Source organism: Mus musculus, chromosome 2 (assembly GCF_000001635.26).
Source record: "Mus musculus strain C57BL/6J chromosome 2, GRCm38.p6 C57BL/6J".
NCBI classification, from domain to species: Eukaryota; Metazoa; Chordata; class Mammalia; order Rodentia; family Muridae; genus Mus; species Mus musculus.
This window is the reverse complement of record NC_000068.7, coordinates 35274469-35288849: the sequence shown is the minus strand read 5'-3', so window position 1 is coordinate 35288849 and position 14381 is coordinate 35274469. Positions and strand designations below refer to the sequence as shown.

The 14381-nt window shown below is 49.7% G+C and overlaps 1 protein-coding gene across 8 annotated transcripts in view; it reads right to left on the bottom strand.

The window, feature by feature from the left end:
* Gsn (gelsolin) overlaps positions 1-14381 on the bottom strand; it is a 51544-nt gene that overhangs the window by 19053 nt on the left and 18110 nt on the right. For 3 of the 8 annotated variants that reach the window (NM_001206367.1, NM_001206368.1, NM_001206369.1), the window contains 2 exons: positions 4741-4945; positions 4022-4176 (listed from right to left, as the gene is read on the bottom strand). In NM_001206367.1, coding sequence (NP_001193296.1) covers positions 4022-4176; positions 4741-4936 — 351 coding nt within the window. In that variant the 5' untranslated portion in view covers positions 4937-4945. The other 5 variants (NM_001362945.1, NM_001362947.1, NM_146120.4 and 2 more) reach the window with 5 other exon arrangements.

The window sequence follows — 14381 nt, the reverse complement described above, 5'->3', positions numbered from 1 at the left end:
CAAGACTCACAACAGCCACTGAGGTAGGAACTGTCATGGCATCAACTCTTAGCTGGTGAGCCTGAGAGTCCTGATGCGTGCTACTCAGTGCTGCGCACACACACACACACACACACATACACACACACATGTAAATAAATATATATTATAGATATACATGTACATATGCACATACATATATACACATACACACAACCACATACACACATACATACACATATTACACACACATATACACATACATATATACATATATATATGCTTACATACACACACATACATAGATACATACACCTATCCACACACACATATATACACATGTATATGTACAGACACACAGACACACACACACATAATAAATAAAGCTAGTTCTTAGAAGACACCAGTGAATCTACAAGGGAAAGGATGGGAATTTGAGATTTTTTTTCTATTACTTTTTGTTTGTTTGGTTGGTTGGTTGGTTGGTTTTGTTTTGTTTTGTTTGTTTTTCGAGACAGGGTTTTTCTGTGTAGCCCTGGCTGTCCTGGAACTCACTTTGTAGACCAGGCTGGCCTCAAACTCAGAAATCCACTTGCTCTGCCTCCCAAGTGTTGGGATTAAAGGCGTGCACCACCACCGGCCGGCATTCTATTAGTTTTTTAAACTTTTTTTTTTTGAGGGATTGATTGTTGCTGTCTAATCTAATTTTGGGGTGAGGCAGGAAGAGATCAAATTCTTTGAACAAAATTCTCCAGAGTGAGCTGTTTAACGAGCCATTCCCTGAATTTAATATACAGTGATGAGAGGAGGTTCGTGGAAGAACCAGAGTGACCAACACTATTTGGTCTGTGCCTACAGGGGTGGGGTCCCAGGGTCCTTCATTTCAGAGCTGCTTCTTATTCTTGTCGAATGTATATCAAGCTTGACATAGCTAGTGAGATATGGGAGCAAGGCACTAAAATTTCCACGAAAAAAGATAAAAAGTCAAACTGTGTTACGTAACTAAAAAACTCCTTGGTGAGGCTGGAGCTGTGCATTTTCTAGCTCAGAGCCCTTTTCTAAGCAAAAGTCCCAGCGGATGTCTGGTTTCTAACTGTCTCGAAGTCCAGGGCTCCCGGGACTCATGGGCCCAGCTTCCCTTTGAGCAAAGGACTTAAAATAACCCAGCCTTTGGGGGGGGGGGATGCTATCAGGGCTCTGGATGAAGGTGAAGAGCAGGCCAGGTGACGAGAGATTGGAACCCTTCCCACCCCACCCTGGACAGTGACTTAGGAATGACCGCGGTAACAATAACTGTTGCTCTCCCTGGTGGCTCTGTGTCCCCTCTCTGCCCCTTCTCTGACTCGGAGACACAAGTGGTTCCCAGAAGGAGGCTTTCATGGAAACAAGTCTTGTGTGACAAGCCTGGCTCCTTCGCATCTATAATAGATGAGGGTGGGGAGGCTGAGAACCTTGGTCCGGGCCTGCCAAGTGCGGGGGCGGCCTGAGGACCGAAGAGGAGGCAAACAGGCCTGGCTATGGGCCTCCTCTGTCCTCCAGGAGCCAGTTTCCTTCATGACTGAAGGCTCAAATCTGAACTCTGGCTGGGATCTACCTCTCAAGTGGTCCTCAGAGTGTGGTTCGGAACATTCCTGAAATCCCCTTGATGTGGGAGCGGCTAGGCAGACATGCAGGTTATAAGCCCCATAGGGCTAAGACGGAAGAGGGTCAGGGACTCTTGAAACATCCACTCTGAGCTGGCTCTGGGCTGGGTTAGACCCTTCACGCTTGAGTCTGAACTTCCTTTGAATGACTCTCTAGATGTGTGACCCTGAGTGAGTGTTTAACACCCCTGCACCACACTTTCCTCAGCTACACAATGGGGTCAGTACTGGCCAGTACCTCACAGTCTAACATGAACTGAGTACAGTGCGTAGCACATTCCACGGAAGGCACGTGATGTAAGAACATCCTACTAGCTTGCAGGTTCATTCCACAGGACCTCAGCCTTCCCATCTATGAAATGGGACTGTCGCCGACACCCTAACAGCAATGGTGAGAATGAAACAGGATCCCATAGAAAAGCCTAATGTATCAAAACTATCACTTCAAACCTGCGTGCCCATAGCCTGCTCTGCAATGTTCTCTGGCCAGATAATCTGCCCTTGTGTTCATGACAACTGTCACATTTATATTTGCTCAGCTTTTCCCATAGCAACGGGTAACTGAGGCAGAGGGATGGCCCTAATCTCCGTGAGAGCTGACCATGTGAATCCTGTGGGTCCCCCTTCTCTTCCTTCTTGTCTTCAGTGGATCGACTCTCTGAAGATCACCAGTACTCTCAAATCCTTAGACAGGAAGGGATCTGCCTCGCCTGGACCCCACTGCTCAGTGCAGAGCCTGACAGACTCAGGGCGAGGCTGGGCTAGAACACAACTTCCACCACTTAGAGTTATGTGACCCTTCTGAGCCTCGGGTCTCCTCCCAGGGTTACCTTGGGGATAAAACAAGGTCACATACACTCCCAGTACTGTCTGCAGCATGACAGCCACAAGTGGGAGTGTTACAGGTCTGTCTTCCTTCCCTTGTTCCTTCATATATATGTGTATGTACGAGCCTGTGTGCATGTGCATGCATGTGCAGGTGTCTGTGCGTGCGTGTGGGTGCGCACAAGTGCGTATATGTACACACACACACGGTGTGTACATAATGGGGCCTCAGACACAGTATCTAGCAGAGGATCACCTTGAATTCCTGATCTTCTGCCTCCTTAATTCTGGGTTCAAAAGTGTGTGCCACTATGCCCAACTTGATCTAGGAGCTTGAAGCCATCTGCTAAATGAACAATGGATGGAGAGACTACACAGGTCTTTCTGCAGCCCAGGGCTCAGCTGCTCATCTATCCTTCCTCAGGGTTGCAAGGACCCCAGACAACAGCAGGAGGAGGGAATAGAGCAGCAGCTGCTCAGCCATGGTAACCCAGCAAAGGCAGCCCAGCCCCACACAGCCTAGGCTGCTGGTCCAGGACACACCAAGTCTCACAGGTACACTCCATCACTCAATCCCTGTCCTTCACCTGGGAAAGAGGGAGTCACATCTGCACTGACAAAGAGGACTCTGAAGCCCAGAGAGGGACAGTGGCATAGATAGGGTATGTGTCCTCCTTAGAACCGGGTCATGGGAGACAGGGTCACTTGCTGGGAACAACACTGAGAGTCAGGCAGGTAATGTGGGTTCTGGTCTTAGCCTCTGCATTAACTCACCCTGTGTCCCTAGTCTAACTGATCAATCTCTCTGTACTTTAGTTGCCTCAGCCCCAATAAAATGAGAGATCAGGACTCATCTTGTTCCTAAACTTGTAATCCCCTCTCTACCCTACACATAGAGCCGAGCTTCATCACTATTAGGCTTCTCTTGAGCCGTGGGACACTGCCCAGCTACCTCTTCACCAGAGCCTCTCCCTCGTCCTGTAGGGCAGGTATAACTGGCTCTCCAGCAACCAGAGCGGAAAGGCAGGCTCTGGGTATCATGGGGCTGTCTAGAGGTTACACGGTATATTGGGGAACAGTTTCCTGGGTCCCCAGCTTGAATTTTCTCTGGCTAAAAGCTTAGGAAAACAAAACAAAACAAAACAAAACATGGTACAGATTTGTAAAAGTACAAGTACAAGAGGAAAATGTGGCAGGAGGAGGGGGCATCAGGAAGAGAGATGTGAATGAAAGGGCCTGTCAAATACTCATCACAGGGCCCTCGGCCAACAAAGCCTCAACAAGGACCGGGTGCAGGATCTCAGGATCGGGACTTGGCACACTCCCTGGGCCAATGTGAGAAGGTCTCCTGTGTGCTCACTCTGATGCTGTCAATTGTCTACCAGGCTGTAGAGAATCTTTTCATTGTAAGATAAGGAATCAAAAGCTCAGGGCAGGAGTTTGGTGTATCCAAGACCACTCTGGTAAGGACCCAGGGTTCCTTGCTGCTAGGCTCCAAAGCTTAACACTTGGCCTGTCTGTCCATCTCTCTGCAAGGCTGAAAGACTGTGAACCATGCCATTGACCCAACCCACCTTGTACTTAAGTCCAGACTTGAAGTAGCCGGAGAAGGTGGACGACTCAAAGCCCTGAACCTCACGGTGCTGTACAGCCCGGCCGTTCAGGTAGTCATCCAGTTGCACAGTAAAGATGGCAGCAGCCCCGCTCTCATCCTGGCTGCATTCATTGCCTAGGAAACATGAGGGTAGCATGAGACTGGCTTCTAGAAGGTAGTCTTGGCCCTCTGGGGAGGAGGCATGCAGAGCCAACAGCTCTACTCTGACCTGGCTATAGATATTGAGCTAGTCCCTCCCTGCTTTTCAAGAGCCTGAGTTACTCCATCTGTATAATAAGGAGACCTTAAAACAAACAGAACAGAGCCAGTGTTAAAGACTCTAGGCTCCTAGCTGGGAAGAGAAAATGAGGGAGTGATTGGAGCTGATCCAAGAAAGCACAGGGGTGGTGGTAGGGGGAGGGATTTGGGGTCTCCATGACATCTACAAAACTTGTTTGTCCTCTTGAGGAAGCATAGCGGTCAACATGACCATTCTATAGAAAAAACCACTGGTGAGCTGCAGAAGGGTAGATCACAGGTCAAAGGGCAGAGCTGGGATCTGAACCTGTACAGGCTGGCTCTAGAGCGGTGTCATGGAAACCACTAACAAAGGCCTGGTGTAGAGAGTACTCAGTTCAGGTATATCCATACAGTTGGGGGTCGGGGATGGGGAGGGGCTAAGCAGGAGCACTCCCTCACCCAGCCAATAGTGGAGGTCATACTGCAGATTCCCATTCCTCAGCTGCACAGTCTTTAGGATGACATAGGCATCACCCGTGAAGAAGTCTCCATAGAGGTTGGGGGGCACAGGCACCAGGTCAAACTTCTCCACACGCCAGATCTGCAGGCCAGGCTCCTTCCCTGCCTTCAGGAATTCGGGGTGCTCCACCACCATAGTGCTGGGCTGCAGAGAGACAGGACAGAACCTGAGCAGAAGTGTGGGTCTCAGCAAGGAGAGACCCCAGGCATGAGGGAGGGCAGCTTCGAGCTCTCCCTGTGCTAGAGGAGAATCAACCCCTTTCTGGGAGTTTCTGGCCAGGCCAGGCTGTCTTCCTTTCTGCTCTCCTAGTTGGTGATATGACAGAGGAGGCAGAGAGCTCCCTCCCTTTTGGGGAGATAGCTAAGGCACAAAGAGGCAGGCTGTCTTTCAGGGGCCCCCATTTGGGAGACAACATAGAGGGATAGCCCTGGACTCCAAAGGCACTCTCTGCCCCTATGGATAGACACTCCCAGATAGCAGTGGCAAATCTCTCAGTCCCCAGTGACTCTGCATGCTCTCTTCCAGAACCTTTGTGGCTTAGGACGCATTATCCACCCCTACTCTGCAAATGGGGAAACAGGACCAAAGGGCAAGGGGCCCGATCCTAGGTCCCGTGGTTGGTTTTGCTCCTTGGAAGGGGAAGGATCATCACAGCCCACTAAGGACTGGCTTAGTGGGCCCAAGTGGCCTCCTGAGCTGTCTGCCTCCTCCCTCCTGCCCCGCCCCCAGCATCCCACCCACCAAATTTCCACATCTTGGGAAAGGGGGAAGGAATGGAGCCTGAAGTCTGCAGGGGGAACCTGTTAGGAGAAGGTTTGAGGGTGGGAAAGGCTGCCAGACATGCTCTGTAGGTGCCAATGGGACAGACGGTTAGGTTTGCGCCCAAGGAGGGATGTCAGCAGGTCACCTCAGACAGAGGAAGGTCTGGTTGGAACAAAAAGCAGGCAGAAGTCAGAAGCGATTGGGGAGAAAAACTCAGGTAGTGGAGAGTAGAGAACAGAAAGGGCAGACAAGTGGGAGGGGTCGGGCAGGGGAGGAGACCACAATCAGGGTAGAGAGAAGAGAATAAAATAACAGTCCTGTCCAGAGGCTTTCAAAGGGGAAACCGAACGGGAGGGGACAGACAAACAGCAAACAGCAAACGCAGAGGACTCTGAGAAAGACCAGCAAGAAGGGCAGTAGTTAGACATGATAAAGGAGATGGGATCCAAATCAGTAGTGGGGAAAGATCCGGCCAAGGTGAGGTTAGCCTGCAGGAAGGAAAGAGCTTTGGCCCCGGCCCCCGAACCCCGCCCCCAGGAGCCCCGAAGCAGCAAGACATACTTACAAAGCAACAAAACAGTTTTTCCATTCTACACCTGAATTACTCCCCTTTTCCTAGCGCTGTATCTGCAAGAACTTACAATAGACAATTACTCGGGGAGCCCCGGGGACCCCGGGCACTCACCCGCGCCTCAGACACCCGACTTTGGGGCGCCCTCTCTTGGGCCCTGCCCCGTGATGTGGTGGCTGCATGGGAAGGCGACAGTGCGCACAGCGCCAGGAGGAGCAGCGCGCAGAGCAGTGAAGAGCGGTACGGAGCCATGGCGACGGTGAGGACCCAGGCTGCGGCCGCGGACCCTTGGTCGCCCCAACCTTTAAGTAACCGGCCGTCCCATCCCGCCCTAGCTGAGGACCGCCCAGCAGGGAGGGCCTTGCGGCCCGCGGGGGAGGCGGGTATCTGTCCGGGATCTCTGAGACATCTGGGTTCCCTTCCCACTGGGACCAACCCGACTGGGTGCGGTCGCCCCTTGGACCCTAGTTTCCAATCAGAAGATCCGGCCTGTGGTCTGACATATAACAGATGCTAACTCAGTGAGAGTTTTTCTGGGGCCCGTTCAACCGCCTTCTTATTGGTCCAATAAGCAGATCCAACAAAAACTAACCAAAACAACAAAAAACACCTAGCATGAACTAACAAGTTCATGGCGGTTTCCAACTCAAGTACTCTTTTTGGATTGTTCTCCCCTCCCCCCAGTGACATTTTTTCTTTCTTTCTGTTTTGTTATTGTTATTTTGAGCAAATCTTAGTTTGTTGTACAAAGTTCTTGCCTGTTGACTGGTTGCCCCTGCCCAGGGCAATACTTGTATCCATCTCCTTTAAAGGATAACACCTCCATTTCCTTCTGCAACCTTTTCCCCCCACCTCCCCGCCCCATTTCAGGCCCTCTCCTTCCCTCGCTCCTCATCACTGGGAAATGTGGACCTAAGTTAAACTACTAAGTACCACCTACTATGTCTCCTAGAGGTTGCAGAGGGTTAGATCAGGCCTGCTCAGATAGCCTGGTCTGCAGGAGGCAATGCATCGCTGTCCCAGCTCCCTTGGGAGCCTACATAGCATGACTTCTATCTAACTTTGCTGTCTCCCTCCCCAGTTTCTTCCCACTTAAGGGGAAACAGTTCACAGCTAAGAGAACACAGAGAACAGCTGAGACTGAAGGTTATGGGGACTTCAGATGGCCTGGGTCTTGTCGCAGGGGAGACTGAGAACATTTCCAGGGGAGGGAACAGCATATAGGCAGAGGGCAAGCAAACACAGGCCATGCCCAGTAAATAGCTAGGATCTGATTTACAGGGGGGCAAGGCAAGAAAGGTGAGTACCCCTAGAAATGGGATTTTATCAGGTGTTTGTAGAGGCCTTGAATTCTCTGGGCTCCATGGTCTAGGAAGCCCACCTTCAAGCCTGTGTAGCCTACAGTGGGCTGCCCTGGGCACAACTCAGGGAGGTGATTAAAGCCCACACTGCTTGCAGGAACATTTCTGGAAGCATAAGCCATTTTCACCTCTCTAGATAGAAAGTAGATTGTGCATATTCAAGACACATAATACAACATTCCCTACAGAGCTGCTTGCAATGGACAAGGATATGCATTGAAGCATTGTTCAAAGAGAATTGGAAATGACCCAAATGCCCTGGGGACATAAGTGATGGGACTGTCACACAATGGACCACAAAGCAACTGTGAAAAGAAAAAGAAGTCAGAGCCAGTTGTGCCTGGTAGCACATAGTAGGCACTCAGTAGGCATGGAGAGACCTCCAGGTGCCAGAAGCAAATTGCACAATGATGTCTCTTCCTTTCTATAAGGAAAGAATCTGCAGTTGATGCACAAACCCTTGCAAAGTCAGTAAACGCTGCACTGTTAAAGCTATCACTTCGACTAGGAGAGAGACGTCACCTTGGACACTGCCGTGGCGTGGCTGCCCAGGCTGGAGAGAGTCCTCAGATCACTGTAATGGTGGGAAATTTTTAATACCACACCACGATGATGATCATACAACCAGTTCACGCCACAGAAAAATCACAGAACTGTGTGCTTCGGTGAGTGGACTGTGCATGCTACATGCGTTACATCCTGAGACACTTCCTGAAATAGCAGCTTAAAGCACAAGATCTAAAACATGACACAGATACATCTAGCCGGCCAGTGATGGTGCACACCTTTAACCCCAGTATTCGGGAGGCAGAAGCAGGCAGATCTCTGTGAGTTCAAAGCCAGTCTGGTCTATAAAGAGAGTTCCAGGACAGCTAGGACTGCCCAGAGAAACCCTACCCCAAAAAAGCCAAAGAAAAGAAATATATCCAATAGAGTTGATTGATTGATTGATTGATTGATTAATTGATTGATTTAGAACTGTAGTCTAGAAAGACTGCTTTAAGAACATGCCTGAGGGGATACTTGCTCCTTGGCTGACTCAGGAAATGACCAGGAGCCTGAGCCAGCAGCTGGCCTGGCTACACAGCCCCCTCAGGAACAGGGAAGCAGTGTGGCCCCAGCTTACCCAGTTGGTGATTAACAGAAGGCCAGTATGGCTTGGCCTCGACCCCTGGGGTCAGTGACCACTAGCCCAGGCTCCCCCCGAAGTTAATGATCACAAAGGTGGTGATCTTTGCTGGCTATGTAGCTATGGAGTTTAGGCCATATTAACCAAGGCCCCACCCCTGCCTTCTAAGACCCTGAAGCCTAGAAACTCTCACTCCAAGGCCTCAGTGAAGGAGACCCGGATGGGGCAGCGATACTCTGTTCCCTGCCTGGAAGAGGTTCGTGAGTTCAAGAGAACAAGGAGTTTAAGAGAGGGTAAAAGGCAGGGATCCCCTGTTAGAGAAGGGTCTGCCACAGATGACCTGGATGACTCTAGGCAACTCATTCTTTATGGGTCTAGGTGTCCATACAAAAGGTGCCTCAATACTCTTCTGGACCCAGAGCATGGCTGCACCATCCTGCCCAGAACCTACTTGCTTCTATGCTTCGATGTCCCTATCTGCAAAATGGGGACAGTGGACCATCTCACCTTGGCACGTCCTTCTGAATCAGACCACCTACGATCCCTGCCATATGTAAGAGGTTCTGAAATCAGAAACAGCAAGTCACCTCACCTCTAGATCCAGTGAGTTATCAAGCCCCATAAGACACCAAAGCCTGGAACCTCTCACTATGGTGCACCAGGGAGTAGAGACTATGATAGGGAAACACTGTCTTGCTCTGTTCCCTGCTTGGAAAAAGATGTATGAATTCAGGGGAGCAAGTAGATACACGTGCATAAGAAAGGAAAGCAGACCGATGGCAGAGAAACCAAGACTCGGCGCCACTCGTGTGGAAGGAGGCACTGCTGATATTCTAAACCTTGTCTGGGATTCCTGGACCCAATTCTGTCTGGGAGGCAGAAGCAAGAGCTCTGGCCCCACCTCACCTGGGGAGGGAGCAGTAGCCCAGCCCAGGAAAGGCTGCTGTTGCTAAACCAGTCCAAGCCTCTGCCAAGCAGACATCTCTAGAGCAGCAGACCCTACAACATCTCCCAGGCTGGGCGATGTCTATGTAGATCCTCAGGCCACCGCCACTGGGTGGAGAAAGACTGTGGTACCTCCATTCCAAGACACTCAGACCTGGGATGGCTGCTCTGACTTGAATGTAGCACTGTTAGCACTTCGACTGGTGTGGGTCTTTGGTCCCTGCTCTTTGCTGTGCCTCAGAGACCCCCTTAATCTCCCATCTTGGCTGTGTGTGAGTCCTGCCCAGTGTCCCCTTATACACCAGGCAGCTCTTAGTATCTGACACAGGATGGGTCAAGGGGCCCTTCCCTCCCCTATGGTTGGATCCAGGGTCCCAGAACCATCTCTTGAACCCTTCTTTCTTCTATGATTAGCTTCCAGTCAATCTGTGGATCTCCGTGGGCCTCCTAGGGTGGCTACCAGATGAGATGCCTCACCCTCACCCTCCACCCTCGGCCTCAGTATACAAAAGGCCTTGGCAGGCTGGGAAGACACCACCCTGTTCTGTTCCCTCACCCGAGACATTGCAGCGCTCTCTCTCTCTCTCTCTCTCTCTCTCTCTCTCTCTCTCTCTCTCTCTCTTTCTCTCTCTCTCCCTCTCTCTCTCCCCTTGTGTACTTTTAGCCCACTGCTGTTCTCTGGTCCCCCTGGGAGCACCCACCCTTCTGGCCTAGGATTTTGCCAATAGGGACAATGGTCAGTAAACAGAGAAGGCAGTTATGAAACCCAGTGGAAGCAAACAGGGTCAGCACAAGTTCTGGCAAGCCCCATGCATGGACTTGAAAGCACACAGGCCTCAGCACCTGTAACCAAGGCCTCAGTTTCCTCATTTTTAGAATGAAGAGGATGGTGTCAGGCTTGTGGAACAACAACAAAACCTAAGACCTGGCATGCATTAACTCCCAAAGGTTTCCTAGTTGCTGCTCTCTGCTCTCAGAGGCCTGGGCTGAGCAAATCCATACCTACTGGATGGCAGCCTAGAGGTAAGACCACAGGATGCAAATGGGACTTGGGCTCAGGTTGGGCTGTGCATTGTGGACTGGGTCAGTTCCCATTCTAAGCTCCAGTCACTTATTTGTATACAGGGAACTATGGGAGGAAATAGGAGCAAGCCACAAGACTGCCATATGTAATGGTCACTAGCTTCTTGTCTCTTTCAAGCAGAAAACGACATCTCCAGGCCATGGAGCCGTGTCCACACACTAGACTTAAATCTCAGGTCTGTGGACAACACCAGATCCAAGGCCTGGGGCTCATGGAACAGAGTTCCCCGATATGGCCAGCTGGGCCTCTGCCCTGGTGATGTCTATCCTGGGTGTGGACAGCTATTGGGAATCAGGCCAGTGGGGCTTGGTTGAATCTATCCCAGGGACTGAAGCCACTGACCCTCTCCCAGAGCCAGCCCCACCTCACATTGTGAGCCAAGTCAGGACATTAAGAGGAGGCTTGGCCCTACTGCTTCTGGCCCTATTCCCTGGAAACAAGATTTGTCCTGTCTCAGAGCCCAGGGACTCTTCCACCAGGACTCACTGTAGCAATCAGTTTCCCTGATACTGAGACAAACACTCTAGCCCTAGGAAACTTGGGACGTCAAAAGACTGAGCCCTAGCCCCTTAGTACACCCCTAAAACTCTGTGGTAACCCCTGGAGGAGCCCAGACACAAATGTATGTCAACAGCTGGACCAAGGGGCCCACGCACTGGCACAGTGACTTGAAGCAGGAGGCCTGGGTAGGGTGCTGATCTTGTGCTGCAGACAGAAGGCAGGGTCTGTGATGCCCCAGCCAGAGCAGAAAGGAACAAAGAGATGTTGCTGGAGGCAGCTGCTCCAAGGAAGGATTTGGGAAGCATTACCACTAGCAAAAGCTATGGGTTAAACTGCCACTTAACTAGCTGAGTGGCTCAGAGCCTTTTCCATTTCCTTATCTGTAGGTAGGGATTATAATATCCTCTTCCCATGAAGGTGGTAAGAATTTAATAAGGGGAACAGGCATGAATGCTCAGCTGTTAAGAGAACATACCACTCTTGCAGAGGACCTCAGTTTGGTTTTCCAGCACCCATATCAGGTAGCTCACAACCACCTGTAACTCCTGTCCCAGAGGATCTGACACCCCATTCTGGCCTCTACAGTTACCTGTACTTAACATACCACACACACACACACACACACACACACACACACACACACACATAGAGGGGGAGTACACAGAGACACACATAGAGAAACAGACAGACAGACATACACACAGACACACATATTCATAGATACAGACATACACAAACAGACATATACACACACATAGACACACACATACACACATAGACACACACATACACAGATACAGGCACACACAGAGTCATACACACACACATGAACACACAGACATATACACACAGACATTCATATACATAGAGGGGGCATACAAATAACTTTAAAAGAGTAAATTGTAAAAGATTTTAGCCAGGTGAAATATGTTAGGGGCTTGGCATAGCTTGATGCAGATGAAGCACTGTGAAAAGGAAGCTGCTATTTATGCTGGGTCAGTTGCTTGGGTGAGTTTCTATCGCTCTGGGTCTCAATGTTCATGTGTGTAAATTATAGGTAAAAAGGCCCTTCCCTGCCAAGCATGCTGGTGTGTACCTGTAATGCCAGCACTCAGGAGACAGAAGCAAGTTTGAGGCCAGCCTGGTTTACATAATAAGTTTCAGCTCACTCAGAACCGGTTAGCTAGCAAGATCAGATCTCAAAACAAACAACAACATGTGTGTGTGTGTGTGTGTGTGTGTGTTTAATGCTAGTGTAAAATGCAAATGAGACCACTAAAACAAAAGTTCCAAGGCCTGGGTTTTTCATAAGATGAATTTTCCAAAACACTGGGTTAAAAAAGCAAGCATCTAAGAGACATCTGTACACCCACATCCATAGCTGTCCTGCCCATCACAGCTAAAGCATGGAAGCCAACCAGCTGTTCATTAACTAATAAGAACACAATCAACAAAAATATTCCAACAGAGGAATAGTAACCTTTGAAAAGCTTACAGCCTGCTATAGGAATGGCCCCGGAGAACACTAAACCAGTACAAAACAGCAAATACTGTGAGCCCACTTCCATGAAGTTCTGAGAAGAACCAGGTACAGTGAAATGACCATTGTGAGGGAAGGGAAATGTGTGGCTATTGTCCAGAGCAGACAGAGCTTCAGTTTGATGAAGCAGCCTGCCTCCTTCCATCTTTGGCTTTCTTCCATGGAAAGCCGTCTTATAGTAAAGGCAAACTAGGTTCATTCCTGTTTATGATTATACCCGTTTCTCAAGGATTGGGCTATAACAGTAACTACAAATGGTTCTGTACTGGCTGTCCCAGAAAATGGCAACAAATCATGTATTTGTTTCAAAAGTTATTAAAATCTTGCAACCTTGTCTTTGTTTCAAAAGGTTGTTCTGACTACCGGATTATGACTATATTGTTACAATCACCTTGCAATCATGACTTTTGTAGCAGGAGGTTGTTAGGACTAACCTGCTATGCTTGTATTCTGCTCCTGTAACTCCACGTATTTTGCCCCCAAATCCCTCATTTGGAAACCCCCTACCTCTGGCTATAAAAGCCCTGTTTTCCTCACATCCAATGCTGATCTCTTGGACCCTGCTTTTAGAGAGAGCAGCTCATGCACACAAATTAAGAAGCTTGCTTTAATTAATTTGGCCATGATAATTTGAGCCAGTGGTCTCTCTCCTTACATCTTTGGAAGTAATAAGTTCTGCAAGGTGGAGAGTCCTGGGTACATGTGGTGGTGAGTGTAACACAGACAATGTATTTAACAACCATGGAACCATGTGTCTTTGATATTTTCAGTGCTGGGTTGTGTTACATCTACTCTGCCCATGATAGAAACATCTGCTCATTTTGAGGATCCAGTCAAGAGGAATTATGTGACATGAGTGACCAGCCCTTCTCCAGGACTGTTCACAACTGTTCGGGACTCAAAGACAAAGAAAGAGAAAAAGGTGAGCACTGCATGTGACCAAGTTGATTTGGAGGCTAAGTTTATTTGTCACCAGGATCCAACAGGTCTGGTGGACGCTCCCCAGGACATGACATACAGTTATATCAACCGGAGGGTACCACATCCTCCTGCTAATGGTTCAATACACTCTTCTACATTCCCACACCCTCCACAGCTAACCACCACCACAGTGTCCTCTGTGATGGGTTCTGGCCGCAGCTTGAGCCGATAGCCTGAATGGCACTCTGCAGGCTGCAGGCAGAGGTCCCAGAGAGGACCAAGGAGTAGGCTTGCTGAAGAGGGAGAAGATGATCGGATCCAGGAACCCATGCCACATCTCCATGAGCTCAAACGCTGCAGAGATGACAAGTGAAGGTTGAGTGACCTTCTGGCCAAGGAAGTACCAGGCCACGTTCAGGAAAGAAACTGCAGGAGGCCAGGGGACTGGGCACATGGTTCCTTTCTACAATGATCTTATTTCCTTTTATATAAAATGGGGTTACAGTGCCTACCCTGCTGGATGTCTGATAGGACTGAAGAAACCCCTAGCTCTGAATGTGCTACTGAACTGGTGCTTAGCAATTGTGATGTCCAAAGAAGGCCCTTACGCACCTGCAGCTCACTTGCTCCATACCATCCTTGACCCATCCTGGACCTCCACTTAGTTTTTCACATTGAAACCAAAGGACAGCTGGAGGGTTCCAACCAGAGCCAGAGATTGGGTGGTGGCTAGTTCAGGGATACGTGGGTGTCTCGGAAAGGGCCT